Below are 25605 nucleotides of genomic sequence, written 5' to 3'. Positions count from 1 at the left end.
TTTTAAGACTACTTTATTGCTACGATAGCTTCTTTTCTCTTGAATATTGCCTACACAGCTCATGTCTGTCAGTCTGCTAACTTCTACCCAAATCAACAGTGTGCAGAGCTGTGTTGACAAAAGGCAAGGCGATATGCCTTTATTTCTTCCACCTTGCAACTGAAATTCAACACCGACATCAGCAAATAAGAAAATGTGCTCTGCTTTGTAAAGGAAGCCATTTGTTCAACAGTTTGAGTAACTCTTAAAGCTTTATATTGTACAACAGTGCAATATTGCTAATACCATGATAGCATACAGATGTCACAATGTTGAAACAGAGAAATGAAAGACAGAAAGAAGTAATGAGATATCCAGGATTTAAGTATGATGAACAATATATGACTGTTGAAGTAAAAAACAGAAGTGTCTGTAATACCATATGTATCTGAAAGAAATAAGGTAAAGTTATTAATAAATTAAAGTGCTAAGCCAGTACTTCCGGTCCTGTTCTTGGAGAATTCCAACTGGCAAAGGCTCTGGAAGCGTGGGTGCTCTGGAACACAGGACCTTGATTTGAAATCCTGACTTTCTGGGCACAGATTGTAAATTGCTAGTGAGCTCATTTATATGATTAAAAAAATAAAAATCCCAAATGAATAATAAAAAAAAAAAAGGACTCTCCTTTTTACTTTTGGCATGCATTTTATAAAAGAAAAAAACCATCACTTGAAGGTAATTTAATTCTATTCTAAAGCATAATACAGAAGCTTGCGTTGTATTTGGAATGTATTATGTTATTTTTTATTTTTTAAAAATAGTCCAAAGATCCCCTTTTTTATTTTTTTCTCCTAAACAAGAAACTAATTCTCCAGCTCAAAGAAATATTTGGATCAGCCTTTTACAGCGAAGGAAGTAGATGGTAAGATCCAAAGCAAGCAATTCAGATTTGGAAGCATTTTATGAACTACATTCTGAACCACTTATGTAGTCTAGCTGAATTTTTTATGCTTTGCTTTTTAAATAAGCAAAATGAGAGCAGCAGAATTCGTTTATGTTTAAAATTAATGAGAATAAAATAATAAAATAAAAAATATGACATAATAATGCAAATGCTTACCATTTAACACAGAATTCTGAAAGAAGAATTACAGACAGCTGTAGCTTTAGTCACATGACCAAGTTGTGTTGTATTATAATTTACCATTCACAAGAAAAGTCAAGAGCATTTGTTTCCCATTTTGTTTTAAACAGTGAATGACAATACAGCAGTGATTCTTAGGAAAGCCTATTTGACACATCTTTTTCCCTTCCATTAAATGAATAATAATTAAAAAAAAAAAAATCCCTGAAGACACATATTTGATTTAAGTGTGGAAACAAAGCAACAAAGGAACCCCAGCTTATTCACGTACCAATGTGAAACATTTCGCAAATTCAACTGCATTGAGTAGCCCACTGATTTAATCTAGAGTGCCCTGAACATAAACAAGTGGAATGAAGTTCATTATTGTAAGAGGTGTTGGGCATTCCTTAACTTAGTAAATTTAGAAACACACAAAATAAAATTTTAACATAATATTAATACTTACTTCCTGGGCAATCACCAACGCTTAACTCCTGCAACATATGTGGAGAGCAGAAAACCTAAGCATTTTGTTGGACTAAAAAAACTATATTGGATCTACATATGTACCACTGCACTCAGTTTCATTTTGGCATCTGTCTTCTACTGAAAAGTGTCCGAATTAAAGACTTGTACAGGACAACAAAATAAATATGTACTTAGTGCATGGAGTTTTTGACTGATATGTTTTGTACCTTTGACCAAGTGTGCTCAGTATCAAAGAATAAATTAAATAACTGGCATAGAATACTTTCAGCAGATTAATTTTGCTATGACCTCCCTTAAAATATGTATGACGAATCAAGAGAAGAAGAATTAAAACACATCCATTTTTAATATGACTATACTTTGTACCACGTCTTATTAAATTATTTGCAATAAAATGAACTACAGTGAGACTTTCATTAAAGTCTAGGAATTTTGAAAATATGTATATAAACTTGGATTATTTATAGATATATATGTATATACATATATACATGTTGAGGTACAGTTTATATAAGTTTAAACAGAAGATATCTCAATTTAGCAAAACTGTCTAAGAACTATTTGAAATCCATAATGACCTTAATTAGAAATTCCTCTCTGTCATATTAAAAAGGCAACAATAACAATGAAAAGAAATCTCCTACAATACTAGTCCCCTAAGAACCATTCTTGGGTGGCAACTTGAAATAAAGCACAACGCATTATGTTCCCTTATCACCTACACTATGTTTCTTTTCTCCTATCATAACAAACTGATCTATATGTCTCCTGATAAATAATACTATCCAGGTTTCATTATGGATGCAAAACTAGATGCAAATCACAAAATAGACATTTTCTAGCAATAGTCAATCATGATTTTATAAGCCTTCATCAAGGTCAATACTTCTGTTTGTACTACTCACTTGCATATTTATTCTTTATTGTGAACTCCAGATAATGAGTAGCTCCAAACTCAGATGGCCAGTCTCAATAAACAGAACTGTCATAAGCATTTGTCATGTTATATATTGATAGACTCTAACTGAAGACAGAGCACTTAGATACTATCCGCTGATTGTCATAAATGCTCAGAACATTTATGGATCTCAAGTTCAGACATGTAAAATCAGTGTGGTCACAAATGCTATTGACATATAAAAGCAAGCTCAAAAAGTATACATGTTCAAAAAACCAGAGAAAGATATTTTCATTGAAGTAGTGGCTTTTTAAACTATCATTTGATTATACTTTCACTTGGGTGTTTAGTCCACATCAGTTGTTTATGTGAGCAATCTGTTTGCAAGACATACAAATGCAAAACTGAAAAACCCTGACATTTGATATTTTCCTCCACTTGAACTGTTTTTAAAAAGACTGACTGAGCTTGTGACATTCCATTCAACTACAGCATACAGTACTAATAAGCCAGTCTGACTCATGTATATGATAGTTATTCTCTAGCACTAACTTTGGCTTTCTGCTTGAAAAACCCCCGTATATCCTATTTTTTTGTTTCACTTTAAATCATATCAAAAATAATGATCCTTGACCAATGCCATTATAAGGCACTGATGACTGATTAGGTTAAATGTTTGAGGTCATTCTTATTTACTACTGATCTTCAGGAAAAGTATTATATCCCAGTCATCAGTACTTAAATGTTGTTCTATATTTTAATTGCACAGTGTTTGTTCCAAGAATGAACTTATTTTTAAAGTATTGAACACATATGGTACATGAGCCTGAGTAAACATAAATAAATGATAAATTCAAAATTTAAAATTTTGTGTTGACCTAATATAACTGAGATCCTTGGAAGTTATTTCTCATTTTGTATCTTATTAAAGGAAAGTCATTAAAGTGTCCTCCCTGCTTCTTTCTGAAGTAATCAGATACAAAATTCCTTGCTATGATCTCAGAAGAAACCTTTTCTGACAGTGCAATGCACTGTCTATTGTGCTATGTAGATTAAAAGGGAAAACATACAACTAATACACTTTCTAGTAAAATTTCTGAAAGAAGGCCTCCCAACTGTATGCTATTGTTCAACTGTATGCAGATGGTACCTTCTGAGTTTTTCGTTACATATTCATAGTAAAAACTTTAATCACCAATTAATCCAATCGCATTCATAAGACTGCCATTTTTGTGGCAAAAAGTCAGCTAGAAAATCTCTAGGAAATAAGATTTGTGAGTGTGGTCTTAAAAAATCCCAATGTTTTCCAAAATTCCACTTTCGCTACACAAACTAAGCATCAAAGAGGAGCACAACGGAAAATTCACATGACAAGCTTTTATAATAATGCTGGCAAAGCACATCTTTGAATGAATATATAGATTATATAAGTATGTCTGAATAAAGTCACTGAGTCAGTCATCTTTCAAAGGACTAGTTCTGTCAGGGCAAAAAGAAACTAACTAATAAGAGCATTTAATTCTTCATGTAGTAAAAAGGAGAGACACTTCTCAGTTCTTTAATTTTCTTTCTATGTCTAGTCTTGGTCACAGCTAGTGCTGCTCTGTAATGTTATTTGTGCATTTGACTCCCACATGTTTGGGCAGAATTATAAATATATATTAAACCAGTAGGAAATGAGGGGACATTTCTGGTTAGAAGAATATGCTGGTAACTGCCCATGTTGAAAATTACTCAGATTAACAGTATAAATATATACATATATATATATATACATATAATGCTACCTCCCTCCTCATCCTTGATATGCATGTAATTTCGTTTCTGATTTAAAACAAAGCAAGAATTAATAATGACAACAATCTACATGAGAAACTCAAGGTTCAAGGTAGTTTGTCCTCATGTCTCCAGGATCTTCTGCATTTCAGGAAAATGTTAGTACTGACAGTTGTCTTTTGAACCAGTGCCAAGAGAAATTAAAGTAAGACTAAAAATTCTCACTTTGGTTACTGTTAATGTATTACCAAACAAAATTAGGCAGTTACCACTTTCTTTATAGAGATGAGATACAGAGATTAAGTCGGTCTATCCTACAAAATAAATTTTTCAAAACTGGAAATGGAATTATTTTGAACATTTAGAGCTAAGTAAATATTTCTACATTATATATGGAAAGATCTTACACACTGTACTGATCTGCTACAAAAAGCTGCACGATGTTACAATACTTACATGAATTAATAATGCATTTTCAATAGCATGCTCAGTAAAAAGAAAAATGAATATTTGGTTTTGAAGACATTGATTAATAGTGGATCACAAATGTGAGATTTCTTTTGGTTTATGTCAAACTAACACTGCAGCAGACACTTTTCAGCACAAGAATATTCCTTGAACTCTACTCAGATCACATATCCAGTTTTGAGAGAGACTGTTTTTCATTCTGCACTATTATACAACACTTCTTTTTGCCTGGCACTTGACAGGCATTCCCATCCTTTGCGTTTACTTTACTTCACTTCCTCAAAGCTGAGGCTGCAAAAACACAGCCAGCAGCCTCATAGAGCTTTTCATGGAAAACAGCCATTCTAAACTGGCACCTAACTTTACTTTATTATTCAGGGAAGTTTAAAAGTCTGAGATGATTTTAAATATTTATGCCAGTAAACGAAAAGTAAACTGATGAGAAGTATAATAATAAAAGAAAAAATGAAAACAATGTAAGCCATTACTGAAGTAGCTCTTCTTGTGTAAGCTCTGACGTTCTTTGCTTGCCAGTCACCAGCTCCAACTCATCCTTCAAATCCTGGATCTCCTTTTTCAGCTGGACAATCATCTGTAAACAGCAAGGCATAAACCAAACATCATCTACAAATAATAGCTAGTTTATGATTTTTGCATTAGAAGGTTGAGTTTAGGTAAATATTATACTTCGGTTTTATCTTTTTTTAAACAAGGTCTTTTTTAAAAAAAACTGTTTAAATGCCTTAAATATACCAAGCACCTTTTTTTTTTCTTTTTCCATTTATAAAATAAAGAAAAGTCTTCCAAACCCAGTCAATTCTTGTGGTAGAAGACATGGCTGTACAGAAAGAGTTCAAAAGATTTTTTGCGAAAGAGAAATATAATTTGACATAGGAATAAAAAGAGCTTTTCTTGTTAGTTTTGCCTGTTAATAATGAAAGGACACTTAAGAACTGACATCTTTTTTAGAGAAAGGGCAACTACACACCAAAAGTGATTTTTTTTTTACTTTCCCTTTAGAAAAAGAAGTTCCAAAACACTTTTGTTAGAATTATAGTACACTACACTTGCAGGATGCATCCGTTGCTAACAACAAACTAATATCCTAAGGCAACTAAATTAAACTGCATTAATGAATAGTAAGGATTGTGAGAAAATTGCTTGGAGAACTGAACTTGATTTTTAAATTCTAATAGTTAATTGTTGGAACATTACTTTTGGAAAAAAACCCATATTTTACAAATGAAAATATTCTAAATATGCATTTGATTATTTCTTTTAACTCCAGACCTACTCTTAATGTACTTTTTACAACAAAAGTATGAAAGGTTAACTTATTATATTTTATTTAAGGATCTATTAAAGTGATGAACTGTTAATTAGAGAAGTGGCAAAACCACTTAGAGAATATTGTAAGCAAAATGTCTTAACCTAATTCCATATTGCCCCACTCTGGTGCCACACACCGATGTAGTCTTTGCCACCTTCTGAGTCGAGCAAATAAAACTTGGGGTTGGACTATAAAATGGTAGATAGTTGAATGATAGCACCATCTCTGTTCAATATTCAAATTTGTTAGCATGATTAATTTCAACTTGACAACAACAGAAATACCAGCTTCAGGATGTGGATAAAAGATTGATTTTCAAGTATTATTAAGATAAGCAAAAATCTACAGAAGCAGAACAATTCAATTTCTATTTTACATGAATGCCAGAGGAGAGGAGGTTTAATTCAGGCTCAAGACTTTCCAGTTTAAATCTTTGGTCATGAGTGAGAGAGGTTCAAAGACGAGTAGCTTAAAAGTACGATGGGTACAAATTTATCTCCTCTAGTAAGATAAAAAGTCAAGAAGTCTCCATTATGTAGAATAAAGTTTACCCAATAGGCAGACTTAACTCAGATCTATCAAAAAAGTATTATGAACTCCCTTTATAAGGCATGTATTCAACTCACAGATGATAAAAACTGCCAATAAATTGTGTTGGATTTTTATGGGAAAAAAAAATCTCCTAAGTTGAGCAATTTACTGGATAACCAGGTTGCACGCTGGGAATGTAATTAAGGTAGTTAAGATGGGCAACAAATTCCACAATGAGCATAGAGCCATATAAAGTCAAGGTACCTGTGTAACCCTGCCTGTTCCACAAGGGGAGATGGTTTTCTAACTCTCACAAGTCCACTTTGCTTTACTTGCTAAATGATCCTGCAGAGCAAGACATACCAAACTTGTGGAGTATAGCTCCACAGGATGTAGTAAATGCTCAGGAGCCTGCATGTGTTCCACCTCAATCAAAGGCTTCTGTGGCCATGGAAGAAATGTTTTGCATGATTTGCTACTATAAAGCCTATGTAGGAAAGAAAAAAGAGGACAGATAGACAGAAATGAAGAAGTTGTTCAATGCCTACTGGGTTTATTTTTTGGCTTTCCTTTTTTCTTAAATTGTGATGCTGTTACTATTAGAAATTGCGTAGAGAGATAAAAAAATAAATAAATAATAATACTACTAAAGAAAAACAGCAGAAAACCTCTCAAGAGTCTTCTATTCCCATTGAATTTCAAGGACAAGTGACAATAACAACAACCACCACAAAGCACAATCATTAGCGGTAACTGAAATATGCTAATTACCATCAAGTAACAATTAACGAAATCATCAATCATCTAATCCCCAAGTTTTAGACAACAGATGATTCTTACATTATATAACCTAACATTCTCTAGATTCTAGAAATCCATTTTCTATCTGCTTTATTGGTCTTCATTTTTTTCTAATGGGAACTTCCCAGAATTCTCTCTTCCTAGCTAGAATGTTCCTTGAACCAGTTTCATGGAAGAACTGCATCTGTATGTTTCTTAGCTTTATAATACACAAATTGTTTCAGTGCAGCAGTGTGCTTTCACCAAGTGAGTAGTAATCTTAGTATATTTTAAAGTGGTTTAGAGCCCTCCAATTATGTGTTTTTATGATTTAGAAATTAACACTCTGAAAAAAACCAACACAAAACCAATAAAGAAAGTGACCATTACTCCTCAGATGCTTTAAGAGCTGGTAAAGCCTTTAGAGGTTTTATAAAGGTCCACTTAATTATAGTTATGTCCAAAAGAAAAAAATAGAATGGTAGTTATTTCATAGCAAACAGTTGGAACTTGCATCTAAAAACAATTTATTGGGATGATTCACTATAAAATTCTCAACACCAATTTGACTGCTATTGATTATTAAAATGTAAAATAAGCAATCTCCTTCTCTCTGCCCCCAGACAACTCTCACCAATCTGGGGTCAATTTCTTCATTAAGAACTGCTTCATTCTTAATAAGAGCAACTCGCTGTGCAAATCTGCAGGTTGATATAGATTCCTGGAAGGAAAAGAAAAATAAAAGAGAGAGAAAAGAGAAGAATTTCAGTTAGCTTTGCACCAGGTAAGTAGACCAGACTGCTCATGAAGTCATTAAACTATGTTTCTATTTTTTTGAGAATTTAACAGAAATATTCTATCATTTCATATTCCAAAATAACAATATTCAAAGGAAATTAGGTTAGCATATTAATGACAGTGACATATAAAATTGTTAAATCATAGTACACATTTTATTGATCCAGTTAATCTCCTGATCAACTGTGTTTCAGGTAAGTCCCTGATTGGTACTATAGGATAAGAAAGCCATGCTACTCAGAAGGTAATAAGGTTTGAGTGATGAGAAAAAGAGAAGATTATCTAAAACTACTTTTTTTTTGGTTGAAAATGGGATTAGATAATTTTATGTAAAAGACAGTGGGAAAAGAGATGAAGGGAAGAGTAGAGATCCAGGAAATAAGAGAAACAAGCTGGGAGACCTGGCACTAGAAGGCATACAGGAGAACTGAGATACCAGATACAAAACGTCTGATGACCTAAGATGGGGTGCAGGAGAAAGGAAGGGAAAAAAAACAGATACAAGACTGAGTTTGGGGAGGAAACTCTGTGACAACCAGTGTGTACTCCCATCTAGGGCATACAATGAAATCAAAGATCCTTATATGTATTGTTCCTCCTTTGAAATCAGCTGCTACTTGAATGTCAGACCCTGCTAGAGAACTGTGTGATAAAATTTTTTGAGATGTAAATTCCCTTTTAAATGCAGTATAACACATGTACTTCACTACAGTAATAGAATTGATTACCAGAATCAAAGTAATTCTGCAGTTTTCATCCTCCAACATATGAAATTACCAATTGAAATGTTATGTTCATATAGTTCTTTTTTTGGTAAGACTTCTGTCTCTTTCAGTGCTTGAAGGGGTGGTATCCGAATTAGGGTTACATTAGGAAAAATACTGGTGTTTCTTGCCAAAACATAACATACACAGAGAATCAAAGGAAAGGAAGGCCTTACAATTAAGAGAGTTGTACACAGTATTAGCTGGACTCTATGTTTGCCTCTGCTGTACTGTTCATGTGCAGTGATGATCAGCTAATGCGATTTTAATTAACTTCTGCATATATATTGAGTACAGTTATATGTACAGTACACATACATACATTTCCACCAGATCTCTTTGCCCTGCTTAGTGTGAAGCATACATTAAATTAATGAGTAGCTAATCAATTCAGTTCTCAAGTTCAATATGTAAGCTTACAATTTATTTATTCTGTGCCATGAAAACAGTAATCAACCCTGACATCTAATTTCCCAATCATTTTCCTACCATGCTTATCATCACAGCACCTGAGGGCTGTAATCTCTAGTTATTGCTTTGCTGCAAGTGTGTGGAATGACTACACTTAACAGAAAGGAAACTGAAGTCAAAAATACCAAAAAAGTATATGCAGTTGCTATCAAAATACAATTTTCTGTTCCAAACACCTTCCATTTGGCTTCAGCTACAGCTAGGATAAGTAATGCATCTATAATTCAGAATCAACATCTTCATTCAAGCACTCCACAAAACTATCACAAAAAATGTGACGTAGTGATCTGAGAAATTCCATATAAACTCACTGGTAGAAGAAGAGATTTAATCTAGTTCTCTAGGAAGAACTTTCATTTGTCCTCTTCATATGAGGGTCCTTTCTTACTTTGAGTGCTCTGCTTCGTTGCTTTCATTGCAAGAAACAACACTAGATCCTTAAGAAAGTGGCTTTTATTATACAACTTCAATTCCCACTGGGTGGTAGCATTTCATTTGTGGTCTTGCGTTTCATTTGTGAATGGAACATATATCCCATGGAAAAAAATAAGCACACATGCAAACCTAACATAATGACTCATGCAGCTATCCTAATTCTGACATTTTCTAATGACTTATCATTAATTGATAGTAATTGACTTATCATCAGTTTATATTATTGAGACAATATTAACTTATCACCTGTCTGGTAATCATATTATTTGGACATATCAGATTGTGGGGAGCAAGGAAGAGATTTTGTTTTTTTGTTTTATTTTTGGGAGGACAGAACATTAGGATCTGTTGTGTGGATTGTATATGTTAAAGCAAGAACACGAAAATTGTCAGTAGTTTACTCTGCGTAATTGCTTGGGCTAAATATTCCCAAAATAGAAATCTAGAACACAATATGAACACATATACCTGATGAATTGATATACAAAAGGGTGCTAATCCCACAGAGCCTAAAATAAAATTAACAAACTTACCCAGTTGCAGTTGTAACAAGACAATATGCTTGCATAATTACATGTTTGCAAGTCTGAACGATCTGTTTTCATTTAACAGCAAAGTCCATTTTCTAAAGAAAAAGAAGTCTACAACTAGACAAAGTATGGTTTTAGTATAATGCTTTCCACTGCATTTATGAAAACAATCTTAGGCTAAATAGTTTTTTTTTTTCTTGTTTATTCATATTAGAATGCTTTGACGTAAATAAAATCAGGAAATAAATATATTATAAATGGCTTATTTTAGAATGAAATAGATTAGACTATTTCATTTGAAAGGGACCTACAATGATCATCTAGTACAACTGACTGACCAAGTTAAAGCATGTTGTTAAGGGCATTGTCCAAACACCTCGTAAATACTGACAGGCTTGGGACGTTAACCACCTCTCCAGCCTGGTCCAATGTTTGACCATCCCCTTAATAAAGAAATGCTTCTTAATCCAGCCTGAATCTCCCCTGGCACAGCTTTGATTCATTCCATCGCTGGATACCAGGGCAAAGAGCTCAGCACCTCCCTTTTCGCTTTCCCTCCCCAGGGAGTTGTAGAGATCAAAGAAGCCTCCTTTGCTTCAAACTAGACAAGTCCAAATTCCTCAGCCACTCTGCACAGGACATTCCTTACAGCTTTTCACCTGCTTTGTTGCCCTTCTCTGGATGCATTCAAGGACCTTCACATCCTTCTTAAACCATGGGGTCCAGAGCTGCACACAGTGTATGCAGACACCAACACTGCCTACAGCAGGATAATCACCTCTTTGGACCTGCTGGTTGTGCTGTCTCTGATGTGCCCTCTTGGCTGCCAGGGCTCACTGCTGACTCGCACTGAGCCTGCTGCTGACCAGCACCCCCAGAACCCTTTCTGCATGGCTGCTTTCCAGCCACTCCTCTCCCAGTTTATGTTTGTGCTGGGCATTACTCCACTGTAGGTGCAGAATCCATCCTTTTGACTTGTTAGATTTCATCCCATTAATCATAGCCTGATGCTCCAACCTATCTAGATCTCTCTGTTCCTCAAGAGTGTGAACAGTAGCTCCCAGTTTGGTATCAACAGCAAACTTGGTAATGGCCCATTCAAATCCTGCATTCAGATCAGTGGTGAATATTCTGGAGCAGAACTGGCCCTAGAACTAACCTGGAGGAACATTGCTGGAGACCAGTCTCCAGCCAGATGTAGCCCCATTCACTACAACCCATTGATAAAAAATACAGCCCTTTTTGTAAACAAAGAGAAGAAAACATCACTACACATAATTCCAGGGCAGGATATTAGTGAAGGGACATAAATGTATGTAAAAAAAATCCGTAAGTCCCAAACTACTCCATTCAATTCCCTTTCCCACCTAGTGAACTCTCCAGCTGTCTACCATACTCAATGAAGTCTTGACTCCAAAAAGTCTAACTGAAGTTCTGTCAAGGCTTTCAGTGAAAATGCATTTTCATAACTCAAAAATTCATTCATCAGGAAATAAGTAAATTTTAAAAAAAAGGAACAGTTCAATATTAGGTGCAAATCATTTCCCAACTGCTCCTGGAGTTGAGATTATTTAGAGAAAAGCACATTTCCTAAAGGATATGTCCATATCCTAGTGCAATTTACACAGATAAAATTATCTCCTGGAAACAAAGTTAAGTTTGTTTTTTTTTTATAAGGACAAGAATTAAAGCATACACATTTGAATTGTAAACTACAATAAAATTCAAAAGAGCAGGATCTTTAAAAAGCGGAAATATTTTTGTTCAAAATAGATAGAAATAACATACATCTATGTTTCTTTTGTCTATAGAGAGCGTTGCTATCATGGCAGTCATGCAGTTTCCTCCCAGGCTGTCTCTTAGCACTGAGGTCATCATAGAGTTTCGGTAAGGAATGTGGGATCGGTTTTTCTCCGCGAGGGCAATTATTACCTAAAACAATAACAAAAATAGAAAAGACTTGGAAATTTATATACCTATTAATGACTGACACATAAAAGAACAAAATCAATATGCTCAGGAACTTCTGATACAATAAAACTACCCTTATGCACCTTAGCTGCAAAGCCACTGGTTTTATTGAATGAATTTCAACTTAAATTTCAGCATGTTTATATGTCTTTGTAGGAGTTGGACCTGAAAGACCAAATAAATTAAATTTTATCATACTCCAGCCTTACAGTCTCTCAGCAACATGGAAACTGAACATGATAAACCCACAGATTTTCCTAAAACACAGGAACTTACTGAAAATCTTCCTCATACATTTTTATCTTAACAATAACATATGGATAGTATTCAAGTAAAAACTTCCTCAATATTTGCTAAAGCATGCTTTAAAAGTAATACATTCTTTAAGCATGTACTTCTTAGATGGGTTGATACCTTTATTTCTGAGAAAATGTCTTGGAAAGCGAAGCACAAATAAAAGGGGGCATGATTACAATGTACTGCTGGAAAGAAATAATTCAGTTTAGAATATATATGCCTTGGCCAAAAAGGAAATTGTACACCTCCTATTCTCAGTTTCCCTTCTCAGCTGTTTACATTATGGGACCTAATTATTATTAAATAAAAGGCTAGATTACCCCATGATTTCTTGTGATATAAAAGATTCAAACTGTACTGAAGGACTGTACTGAAAAACTGTACCTATGTGAGTTGTGCAAGCTCTCCTAAATGATTAGGAGTTGGTTTTCCTTTAATAAATATTACATTCCGGTATATATTTAATTTATGCTGCATTTACAAAAAGTATTATTTTAGTAGCAACTTTTTTGTGGCACTAGTTTCTCTTAACAGTCTTCAAAAAGTTAAAAGTTAAAACTATAAATCTTACACTGGCAGCCCTGAGAGACATGAATGAATAATATGAAAATTACTATCTTGTAAAGGAATCTGGAAAGTCATTCTTGGATCAAGGTTTTCAAATCTCATACATTACAACTTGTTATATAGAAGCATGTTAAAACTTTGTTGGTTTATAATATTGCATAGAAACCTCCTAGTAGTCCAGCACATACATTAATAAGCACACTCTCAGCCTCTGCCACACAGAGACTATAATCTGAATAGACAAGATGGGAAAAGAGCCAGAGGGAAGATATGTTATTTCCATTAAAAATGGGAACTCTGCTACGGAGAAGTTAATTTTTTCTGAAGCTCATGCAGGAAGTCTGTAGTCCAGGTGGAGTCTGAACCCTCCCACTAACACTGGAAAGCTTTATGACCGACTCTTATGATGCAAAAGCAACTGTACTGTCATAACAGATTTTGGTCTTAAGTCCCTTTAGTAAGACCTCACCTAAATCACTAAATTATTCTTTACAATCCAATTAAGGAATCTCGACTAGAAAGAGGAGAATGTGAAGGAGAGGGAAATAATGTTCTTTTATAAAGTGAGAGAAACCACCTGTACAGACTCTGAACCTGGGTCCTCTAACAGCCACCAAATATGATAACCAGAACGTTGTCTCCTTTAAGAAGGCATTATTGTCCTGTTAATATACAAAAGAGTTGGTTGTTGTTGTTTTGTTGTTGTTGTTTAATACTGAGAGATCTGAGCTTAATAATATCACTAAACCAGGGCTGTAATATGCAATATGCTGACCGAAACCAACATAATTTAAGGCAGACAGTTTCACTTTGAGTGGGTCAAACAAATCTCTTTAAAGTCTAGTTAATTTTTTAATGGGGAAGCTGTCAGAACTATAATTACTTGCACGCCCTATGATGCGTTATAGCATAGAGTAGGTACTATCACTCACAAATGATATGACTGAAATGTATGGAAATATTGTTAAGCATAAAGGAAGTCCTGAGTCTCACAAGTGGTTCTGGCATGATATGAATTGTGCCCAAGGGTCCCTGTTCCTGTCCACATCCTTTATGCAAGGAATAGATTTGCACCAGTACCTCATGAACAGGCAGCCAGAGCACGTTCTCAGAGCATCCTCAAGAGATGCTTGCAGGTACAGAGCTATAACTGACACTATAATTCCATTATAGTGTCAAATCATGTGGCAGTATCATTGTCAATTTGCAACTCTAAGTTTGGTCCAGGATACTCTATGCTGTGCATCAGAAGGGAACATCTACATACAACACACAGTTACAATGCAGTTGTAATTCCAGAACATGCTACTACATCTCTCAGACAAAGAAAAGCTACCCAGACATGGTAGTAGGGACTTTTAAGTTCCTGCTGCCATTTTAGGTCAGCTGCATGACACTGCCTTCATTCTTCTCTAGACATAAATGCCACTTGGAGAAAAAGTGCAGTTGATTTATTTGAAGATTTTTTTAACACACTGTGAATATTTAACAAGTAGATCAAGTGTGGTAATACAGACCTGTGTTCCCATTGTCATCTCAATAAAAATAATTTTACATGACTATTTTACTATGAAATGTTTAAAAATGGCATAACTCAACATTAAACCACCAATAGACAACTAAATATTTGAGAATGTAAAAAAGTTCATTTGGAGGAATCTATATACTTTAATATTAGTCACTGAAATGTCAGAATTGAATGCTTTAATTCTCACTGAACAACGATATTTTTTATAGTCTTCAGTGGTCTTTTATTTGGAAAACATTTTTATTAATGATACACAATCCTAGACAGAACCCAACATGCTTCTTTCCAACTGTATTTCTTCTGAAATAGGAATTCAGATTTGCATGAAAAAAATTTTTTTCGTTTCTACAGCACTTCAGATCTGAGTATCTCAAAACACACTACGCAGATTATCAAAATCAACCTCATATAAGCTCATGGAATGTTGCATAATAAATACATAAAATACAGTAAATAAGAAGGATCCGAGGTATAATTTCTATGATTCTGCAGTGGTCCATTTTAGAATCACTAATCCTTATCACTCCCTTTGAGTACAACTGAAATACGGACTTTTCAAGGTAAAATTCAAACAAACAGGGGGTCTGAAAAAAATGCAGGGTAATAGTAAATGACTGACTGCCACCTGCTGTGCTTTAAGCTTCTTCTTTTGACAGATGAAATATCTCTCATTGCAGATTAAATGAAATGCAAGAGATTTGTTCTTGTTAACAGAAAAACATACAACACAGAAATGAAAAATATTCTTCCCAGCAAGTGAAACAAACAGTTATATTTCCTAATCATAATTTTAAAGAATTGTCACATATAGACACCCACAAAATTTTCTGGTTTTATGGATTTCCTCAACTGTATACTTACTAAATAACACATATACTGACGTGCAAACTGAAAAGGACAAATTTAAATTTCAGAGTTAGCATTTTTTCTTCTCTCTACCTCCTTACTTCTCCCACTAAATGAAAGCCTCATAGACCTTATATGGTTGTACATAAAAATTTTTAAAGAAGCCTTAGGAAGAAATACTGTATTCTCCATCAGAATCACCCAAAATAATTAATTTCTGGCAACAAGAACAGTGTTTACTCTACTGTGAAAACAATATTATGTTTTCAGTCTTAGGAAAAACTTAATTTCTTTTACAGGTGTGAGGTCTGAAATCAAGACTTGAAAATCTTCAGTGACTCCAAATTAATAGCACAGCATTCATAAAAGAGATTTCATTCGTTGCCAAGTGTTTCTTACCCTTACTTGGTGTTTTACAGCATTCTAAACATTGAACGTACAAAACATCACAGTAGATCAAGGAAATATATATTAAAACCTTAATAATAATTACAATTGTTAACAATAAAATAATTAAAATAATAATAAATCAACAATTATTTAATTTTTGTAAAAATACAATTAATAATACTCATCATAGTTATTAAAATCTTTCATCTCCAAAGTTTGCATTCACTGTTGTTATCTTAAGAATTTATTTTTTCTCAAATTAGTAAGATTAGTTGGGAGGAATCTATTTTCTCAATATTTGCCCTTTCCATAGAGGAAAACTAAAAAAAAACAGTGAAAGGAGGATGGGGATTTTAGCATACCTTGAATCAAGAGGCTAACTCTTTTCCAGTAACAACAGCTGAATGACAAAGATTTGTGGAGATTTATTATTATCATTATTATCACTGGAGTTACATCTGTGAGTAGTAATAACTAATTATGGTAGTTACTCCATAAATACATTACCAAAGGTAACTCCTGTCTTAAAGAGATCAAAGATTCTTATTGGTAGAGGAATAAAACAACCCATGAGAGAAGAGCCTAGTAATTTACCATATTACAGTGCTTCAACCAAATAAACCCATAACACTTTAGTTCACTGATCCTTGAGTGATACATTCTGATCTCAGCTGTGGAAGGGCAAGAAGATTACACAGAACATTTTTAGTAGAAATATGGATGCAATCCTGCAAATATCTTTAGTATCGCAGATAAAACAAGAAAAGTATTTTGGAAATACTGCCCTGTACACATACTATAATCTTACTGCTTAACTTTTCAGCTTAATTTTTAAGCTTTTCCTAAATTATGTTAATTTAAAGGAAGAGTTATCAATTACATTTTAAAAAATTGCAATAAATATCCTAATATATCAAATTTTCTAAAACATTGCACATTGCTAAGCAGGGATGTAGTAAAGGGAGAAATGTTTTCCTCTATTTTACCTGTTCCAAATAATGCAATGACAAGTTAATATATTTGGCTTCTGTCAGCAAGTGACCTCCAACTCCAGTCTTCGCAACGCGCTCTGATCCAGCAAGGTCTACTAAGTGCAACTTGGAGCGTCTGATAGTTGCAGATCCAGGTTCCTTGCTGGAGATGTGAATAGTGAAAATGCAGTGAGATCGGCTGGAGGCTTGATTCATTGGTGTCTACAGTGAAAAGAAAGGAAGAATCCTCAATGTTTAGTGGGAAAATAAATTTAGGTTCTTATAGCTCAACAATCTTGCAATTAAAATCCCCTGTTCAGTTTTTTTAGCTATCGGATCTGTAATAAATATGCAAGAAGAAGCTAAAAGGATTTACCTGATATTCATATTCTGGCCAAATCCTTGGATAACTTTGATCTGGACAAATTGTGGTACAAGCAACCAAGGTTACTCCAAGATACTCTGAGATTAGCTCAGTTGGTTAGAGTCTGGTGCTAATAACACCAAAGTTGAGGGTTCGTTGCCTGTACGGGCCATTCACTTAAGAGTTGGACTCGATGATCCTTGTGGGAACCTGTGACTATGTGATTGAGCACATCAGCAAAGCAAGTGGTCTATGCTGAGGAATATTAGAAAAGGGCACCTTGATCAGAGGGAAAGTTGCTAACCCCTGATCTCTGACAGGCTCTCAATTTCCCCATTGGTGTACCCTTTTTTCCTTTTTTTAGCTTTGATAGATAGCTACCAGTGTAACTAAGATTTGGTCTCTATAAGGCTTCAGACTTTTGCATTGTTACTTTTATCAAAAAAATTAACTTGGCAGAATTGGTGCCGGAATTTTATGTGACATGGCAGAGTTTTCATAAAAGGTTTGGCTTTAAATTTATTTATTTGGAATAAACTACTGCCATACTTCCTTAACTAGACACACGGACATTCTTGGTCCATTTTTAGAGATGCTCAGTTTTAGCATCACTTTAAAGGTTTTCTCAATATATTTGAAATGGAGTACATAAAATTTTAAACTGTTCTCAGTTATTCAGATTTCAAATGACCATATGCCATCACATATGCAATTTTTTCTTAAAAAGACATATAAAATGTATTTAATCATCTAAAACACCTTTAATTTAGTTGTATGAAGATATTGTTAGAAACTTTAAAATAATTCCTTATTATCCTCATTTTATAAATAGCTAAAGGTTTAGACTATATATGGTGATTAAAAGTTAGCATACAGATAGTATTTTTATTTATAAATTATAACAAATATGTCAACATTGCTTTCAGGACTTAAATGCAGAAAAATAGGGGATTGAAATAAATTAGCAAATGAATATTATTTACTTAGCAACTAAATCTATATTTATAGCTGCTGAAAAAGATTATTAAAAAATCCTGGTTATACTGTCTACATTAATCTCTTGTCTCTACTTTATTCCTCTGTTATTCTGGAGTAATTATTTATGTAGGCATACCCTGTGATTCAGAATAGAAATATCAACACATTGTGGTTTTTTTTACATAGTCCGCTTTGATATGAAACATTGTAGATGTTAAAATAGCCTGCCCATTGCGGGTGCTGAAGATGTTGACTTGTTAATACAGAAAGGACAGCTCTTCATAGAACAAGTGCAAGCTGAATGATCCTGCAACAGGAATAATATGGACAGCTACGCTGCTTGGTTCAGTTGTCTTAGTTTCAATTTCCCCACATTTTTTTTCAGCCTTAATAGTGCCAGTAACTGAGCTGTTTTTGGGAACTGATTCAGTTCAAAGGAAAAAAAAAATCAAGTCTGCAAACCGTAGATATTTAACCTGGAGTGGTTTCTCAATTCAGCCACAGCACAACTATGGACCACAGTTCTAGTAAAATACCTGAAAATGGCAGTATACAGGGTGTGAATAAGTAGGCAGCGTGCAAGAACAGCATACACTTGTAGTTGGTGGTGAAAATTCTGTACGTAAATTACAGCTTTAGCACTATTTTCTCTTGGGTTGCTTTATCTAATAAAGGCCAACTCAAAGGAGAGGGAGAAGAATTTTGAATTTATATAGATGAAAGAATTTTGGAATTCCCATTCAGAGTGCAGTTACATGTTACACTGTCTTCAGAGGTGATGCTGAGCAAATGAAGAGGAAGTGAGTTGCAATGTTGGAATGAAAATAAACAGGCTCAGGGAAAGGTGTCAAACAAGAAAATACTCCAAAACTTACTTAAAATGCAGTTATACTAAGAAAAAGTTATATGCTGTGAAAATGTACTTTATTCAGCAATTCTGATTCCATGAATAATCAGAGCCAGCTTCACTTATTTTACTAGGACAGCTAAAATTTTATTACTTGCAGCTCTGTGAAGTAGGACTGGATATTTTATTTTTTTCCAGCTCAAAATCTGCAACAGAATTAATATTTAAGGACATTCTCCTCAACAGAACTGATATCTGAGGAAATTCTGCACTACAGACATGGTATCAGTCACACTATACTGCAGACAAGTCTAAGCCAGATCAAATATCAATACAGATTCAGCTGTGGAAGCACAAAGTAAAGGTTGCTATGAAAGAAGCAGAAGAGGTTACCATACTTCTAAGTAAGTATTCTTTAAAAAAGTTGAGTTTCACTATGCAGCAAAACCGCATGTATTTCAAAATTTGCTTTTAGTCACACCTGTTTAATGCCAATAGAGGCAAAAAAATAGATTGAAGTATAAAAGAAAATAATTTAAGAACTCTAAATTCCAAAACAGGGCAATATTTTGTTGATTAAGTCCTTATTGTCTACTGCAATACACTACCCACAACTTTATTTTGTGTGTCCCAAGTAGATTTGGCTGGACTGGCCATTAGAAATTCTCTTACTTTTTTCTCCACAGCTTCCTTTTTTCATGTAAATGAAAAAATTTATGAAGCTGATTTGGGAGTCATTAGGTAGCATCCCACACTGATATTTTTGTAAAGTCCTTTAGAGTAGAATCATGGTTTAATAAGACACCAATACTCCTTTTTACAATATGATGTTATCTCTGCTTTGCAGTTTCAACATGTAGGAAGCATAAAGCAATAAAAATTTAAACTGTTAAATAGGGTGAGATCGTGAAACGTTAATTGCAGTCATAATCCCTCACACTTTGCTTTTTTACCACACAAGTAGATGAAAGCCCTACAACAGAAATGATGACTTGTCAGCATCTTCAATCCAAAACCAAGCCTTTTGTTGTTGTTGTTGTTTGGTTGGGTATTCGTTATCTTACATATGCAACTTTCGAGAATCACCATTCATCTTTTTAGAAAGTTTGAAGACTCAAAACCAACAAACAAAAATTTCTGGACAGCGTCTCAAAGCCTACTAAAATGTTCCTTTAGTGGCTTTTGGAGTTCATTTCGGCTTTGTTAGCAGTATTCAAACCATATGTATATGAAATCATCCTCACACTAATTTGATGTGATGAAGGGCAAAAAAGAAAGAGGGGAGTGGCCTGGTTCTCAGCAGATGGTTGCTATTGTGAGAGTTATATATAGAACAACTGATGAGCTGCAGTTACTTACAAAGAAATAGTTTTTTTCCAGGAATTCTGTGACATCATAAACCACATAAGCAGACTTTGGATGCCTTGTGATATCACAAGAATGCTACAAAGGAATTAATGCCAGGTCATCTGTTGCTGCCCATTTGTGGCAGGGTAAAAGAGGAATTCAATAACATTTAAGATCAAGACTTGGTAAAGCAACTATGTTTCATTTGGAAAAAATTATTAAGGCATATTTCAAGCCATACAACACAGAGTTGGTTTTTTCCAGGATCAAAATATACCTGTTTGCTGCAATTAAATTAATTGTATAGAAACTTTGTGACTTTAACTGTTACATCTATTCATACAAATGGGTTGCAAGAAGGTGGTTTCTATTTCAGTGAGAGCGTACAGCACAGTCATCGTGCAAGACAAATCTGAGTTGGATGTTTCTGGCAAGGAAAATGTCACGAAATGACCAAAAATTTGCTGGAGCCCAAGTTGTCCATCTTAATCGAATTCTTCCCTATCTTAAGACAACAAAACACTGCAGGAGTTCTTCCCCATGCAGGAATTTATGTATTTCCCAAATATTTAATTTGTTGCCATGGCTATTATAAATGTTGTTTTCACTAAGAATAGCTATAAATGTATGCTACTAGTCTAAATAAGTGAAGACCTATGAGAAAGTTTCCTAAATAGGAGAAAGATGTGTGAAAAGCTGCTTAAAAATCCCCATTAGACTAACAGAAGCTGCTATCTGGAAGAATAATGTATTGATTATGGCTGCCAAAACACTCTGACAGAGAAAATACATAAGAGAGGTTCAGGACTACTGGGACAAAAAAATTTTACAGGTGATAAATGCAGTTGTTCAGTCCTTATTGCAAACCATCTCCACTTGGCAGCTTATACCAGTCCAGTGGAATCTTTTCTTCCTTGAATCAAAATATTTGGAAGAATGTGAATTCCCTGTATGAGTGAATTACTGACTAGTCAATGCATAAGTGAAGAAACTGATTCTGAAATTTTGCATTTTTTTGAGAATGAAAAGGTACAAAATTTTCTTTAAAGGAGTGGAGTGTTTCTTTTTCCTCTTAAGGTTTTTTCACTTTTGAACTTTTTGAAGTCAAAAGAGAAAAGCACTGATAGCATCCAAGACCAATATCAAATTGATTTTCTCCAATCTCAAGTTACATTCAAAGGAATATCTGTAGGAAGAAGTTCTGACAGCTACAGTCATTTCATAGTTCAGATGGATATCTCTACCTAATGAATATAAACACCAGTTCCAACAGAACCGAGCTATACTGAAGAGTATGTAAGTTGATGATAGGAGGTTCCCACCTTTAAATTTGGTAAATGAGTGAGACCTTAATATATCTTTAGTTTCCTTTCTAAATAATGTGCAAGGGAAAGGGCTCTCCATGTGTACTTACGTACACTTGACATAGCTGAAACTGACAATTTTTGGCTGTGAAAATATAAGGATCAGAATAGGTGCAATCATTTCCAGAAAGCAATACTTTATCTTTCCATATTTAATACAAGTACAGTTTCACAGTTAGACCACAGAAGCTCAGGTAACTTTTAAAGTAATTAATATTCCCTGGTGAGGATACTATTAAACTTTTTATTATATAGTGCCTTTTATCCGTACAAATCCCAAAAGCATTTTAAGCACTATTCAAAGTAGTATGTACAACTAGTGATTTCTTTACCATACACAGAAATGAAAGCACCTGTTCTGAAATGACGATGCCATTTAGTGTTATTGATACTATAGAACAGGTTTTTGGGAGTGGAAATAAATTAACAGTTGACACCAATGAGGAATCTAGCAAAGCAGAAAATTTTAATTCCTTCTGGAATACAGTGCTAACATGGATATCATGCATTTTTTGTCAAGTGTCATTTAATCTAATATGTTCACACATTCAAATCCTATTTTTCATATTGTATCCAATAAAAAATTCAGTCAAACACTACAAGGGCTTTCTAAATATATTCAAGAGAATAGTGATGGACAAGAAATACAAACAGAATGAGTCCAATGCAGAGGTCACAAGTCAGTCCCCACAGCTATCTTTAAATCTTTAAAAGTTTCATTTTTTCTTAAAATAAACGTATTTAAACATTGCCAAAAGCTTACTATTTGCCCCATGTGTACTTTGAACATTTTAAATGATGGAACAAATACTGTGTAGTATGTATGGTCTTCCAAATTTAAAAAATGAAGCATTATAGGTATAAAACCATATACTAAAACATTTCCTTCCTCATTAAAATGAAGTATTTTTTCATTAGAGGAAAAATAAAGTCTAGCTGTACATGCAATTGCAGCACTCAGACATATTAATCTCAGATAAAGATTTTAGAGTTTGGAAATCATTGCATGTCCTTGGGAGACTACTTCACCCTGCTGTTTTAAGAGAAATACTGAAAAATACCAAGAATTCTCAAAATCACAGAGATCTAGGCATGTTATTTCAAAGGATAAAGATCACAAGAGATTCAACTGAAGATATATTAATAGTAAACCAAAATGAAATGGTTTGTGAACACTATGTAAATGGCCAAAATTCTTTCTGCACAGGACCTTTATTAGATGTTGCTGCTATGGCCTTTGTCATACTGAAAATTAGATTTTGAAATGCCCTGTTTGCATGTGGATAACTAAATCAAAGTTGGCTTAAAAAATTAAAATACAAAGAATTAGTTCAAATCTTATAAACTGTTGCTGCAGATTCTCATACATTCAAATGTAACAAGAAACTTGGCATTATGGGAAAACCAAAAATATAGCCCTTACATTTGGCAGACCTGCCAACAAAAGAATCAATTTTTTGTGTTTGATCTCTGCCTACTTCTCTCTGGAAAAATAAGAGACAAAAAATTCCTATTTGGATTTCTACAGTATGAATTGTTTGTGCACAGATGTGTCCCATCTTGCTATCTCACCAACTTGTAGTACATGTCAAAAATAGAGGAAAGGACCAGTTCTACAGTGACTAATAAAGTAATTCTACAAAAATTAGACTAGCTTTCTTTTTTTCCCTTCTCATGAGCTATACAGTTATGTGTGGGAAAGAAGTACTCAGTTATAAATGTTCCCTTAGCTTCTGACATTTAATGAATTAATGAATATAGCCTGTAAAATACTTCTGACGTTATGATCTCTTTCTTTCTAGCATAATCAGTAACGAGGGAAAAATGCAGCCTTCAAATCACCAGTTAGACTGCACTACCACAGGCGATTCAAAAATTAGACTGTCGTTCTTATTTTCAAAATAATCAACTCTTCAAAGAAGGGTTATTTCAGGGGTAGAGCATCAGACCGCAATTTCAGAGGTTACAAATTTCATATGTGATCCCTGACTGTTGTCTGAGTTTTTCCACAGCCATACTGGTCATCATTAAAAAAGATGAATCAAGTATTTATTTTACTTTCTTTTCTATTTAGGTTTATTAATCCTGTATCTTTTCCTTTAGTTTACTTAAGAAGGTTCTAGTCTTCAGAGGTCAAAAAGTATTATCATAACTCAATTAAGATTTAAAAATATGGATCTCTGGAGAAGAAGTTATGTTTTATATCATAGTCCTCTTTCTTAGATGTCTACATTAATCTATAATTTTTACAAACACTATTCTCTTATTCTAATAAGTTATCATATAAAGTACCAGAGTCACCATAAGCCCGAAACGCCATATAATAATGGGGATAAATTCTGTAATGGTAAGAGGAAGCAGCAATCAGTAAGTTCACTGAACGGTACTGCAACATACCTGTTGCAATCATAAAGGAAAAATGTGTGACATAACTACATAAAAAAACCAAACTTGTACAATGAAATCAACCTCATTTGGAGTTTTGAGAATCATACTAGCGTTCAGACTAAGCAAAGTAAATATTGTCGTAATATGTGGTAGTTATTCCAAGCAATTCTCAGCATTTTTTCTTTTAAGTATTTTTCATTAAGACCAATGAAACAGCAACTTTATAGTGTTTATATAAAAAAAAAAACCTCTTGCAAAAGCAGCAAAACTGACATTGGCATAGCATTTGCTTACCCAAGCTATTTAGATTAGTGAATTCTCTACTACTGGGGTGCTACACAATCTGATGTCTATTCTTATTGTTTTCTAGCAAGTACTAGCATGCTCCAAATAAAATTAACAAGCTGTAGATTTAAAAACAAGCTAAAGAACATTTTCCTCACACAATTCACTTAAGACATGGAACCTTGTGTCACATCAGATTTCATGATAAAAATTTGGCAGGGTCAAAAAAGGCATCTGGGCAAATTCATGCAAAGAAAAAGTACAGCAAAAGTCATTAGCTGATAGTCGTTTGCAACACATACTAATCAAGACTAATTCAGTAAAGAGCTGGACTTGATAATTCTTGTGGGTCCCTTCCAACTCTGAATATTCTGCGATTACTCATTACCATGATAGGTTTTAAAGCCTCTGAAATCAATGTCAGCATTTTGTCTCTCCTACTACACTGCTTCAAGTTCCTCTCCTCTACAATTTTTCCATTTTAATATTATGAAGCAGTTCCTTGCCTCAATACTCATATTTATTAACAGCCCTTAAATTCATTATTTCTTGCCCCTCAAAATGTAACTGTTGAAACTGTCCTTCGTGAGAAAGAGAGAACAAATATTTATTTTGCCTATTTACATTTTGTAATCAAGTGCTTCTTCCCCTGTGCTCAGGTGTACATAGTCAGGAACATAGAACTACTTAACTATTTCATATGCTTTAAGTGTCTTCCTTGTCAATGATTTATAATATATCTTCTTGGTGATACAGAGGAAGAAAACCCACAAACTCGTAAAATAGAATTAACTGTATTGTAGTAAAGACACATTGAGAGTGCTCACATTTTACTATACACTTTTTGTATTTACATTCCACAGCCAAGCACAAAGATAAGAAAAAAAGAATCCTACAGATTTTGGATATGGAAACATTTCATTTGAATTTTTCAGAATCAGTAAAAACATGCTTGTCTTTGCCTATTTGCACATATTTAATTTGAATTTGCTTTGCACTACCATTTGGTTTTTTTTGAGAGTTCTTCTGGTTTTGTTTTTGTGGTTTTTTTTTTTTTCTTTTGATTTGGTTTTGTTGTTGCTGTTGT

The 25605-nt window shown here is 33.9% G+C and overlaps 1 protein-coding gene across 6 annotated transcripts in view; it reads right to left on the bottom strand.

Annotated features, from left to right (window-relative positions):
• Nucleotides 1-25605, bottom strand: part of KIF6 (kinesin family member 6) — a 173724-nt gene that overhangs the window by 118539 nt on the left and 29580 nt on the right. For 5 of the 6 annotated variants that reach the window (XR_003573293.1, XR_003573294.1, XR_003573295.1 and 2 more), the window contains exons 7-10: nucleotides 16961-17167; nucleotides 12164-12307; nucleotides 8012-8098; nucleotides 5225-5328 (exon numbers count right to left, since the gene is read on the bottom strand). Coding sequence is in view for 3 of the 6 variants with exons in the window: in XM_027902168.1 (XP_027757969.1) it covers nucleotides 5225-5328; nucleotides 8012-8098; nucleotides 12164-12307; nucleotides 16961-17167 (542 nt within the window). In the remaining 3 variants the exon portion in view is untranslated. The remainder of the gene's footprint in view (nucleotides 1-5224; nucleotides 5329-8011; nucleotides 8099-12163; nucleotides 12308-16960; nucleotides 17168-25605) is intronic. The other variant, XM_027902170.1, reaches the window with a different exon arrangement.

Source organism: Empidonax traillii, unplaced genomic scaffold (assembly GCF_003031625.1).
Source record: "Empidonax traillii isolate 1590-97213 ecotype Southwest subspecies unplaced genomic scaffold, ASM303162v1 scaffold847:size276119, whole genome shotgun sequence".
In the NCBI taxonomy this organism is placed as follows: Eukaryota; Metazoa; Chordata; class Aves; order Passeriformes; family Tyrannidae; genus Empidonax; species Empidonax traillii.
The sequence above is the reverse complement of the archived record's forward strand: the minus strand, read 5'-3'. Positions and strand labels throughout refer to the sequence as shown.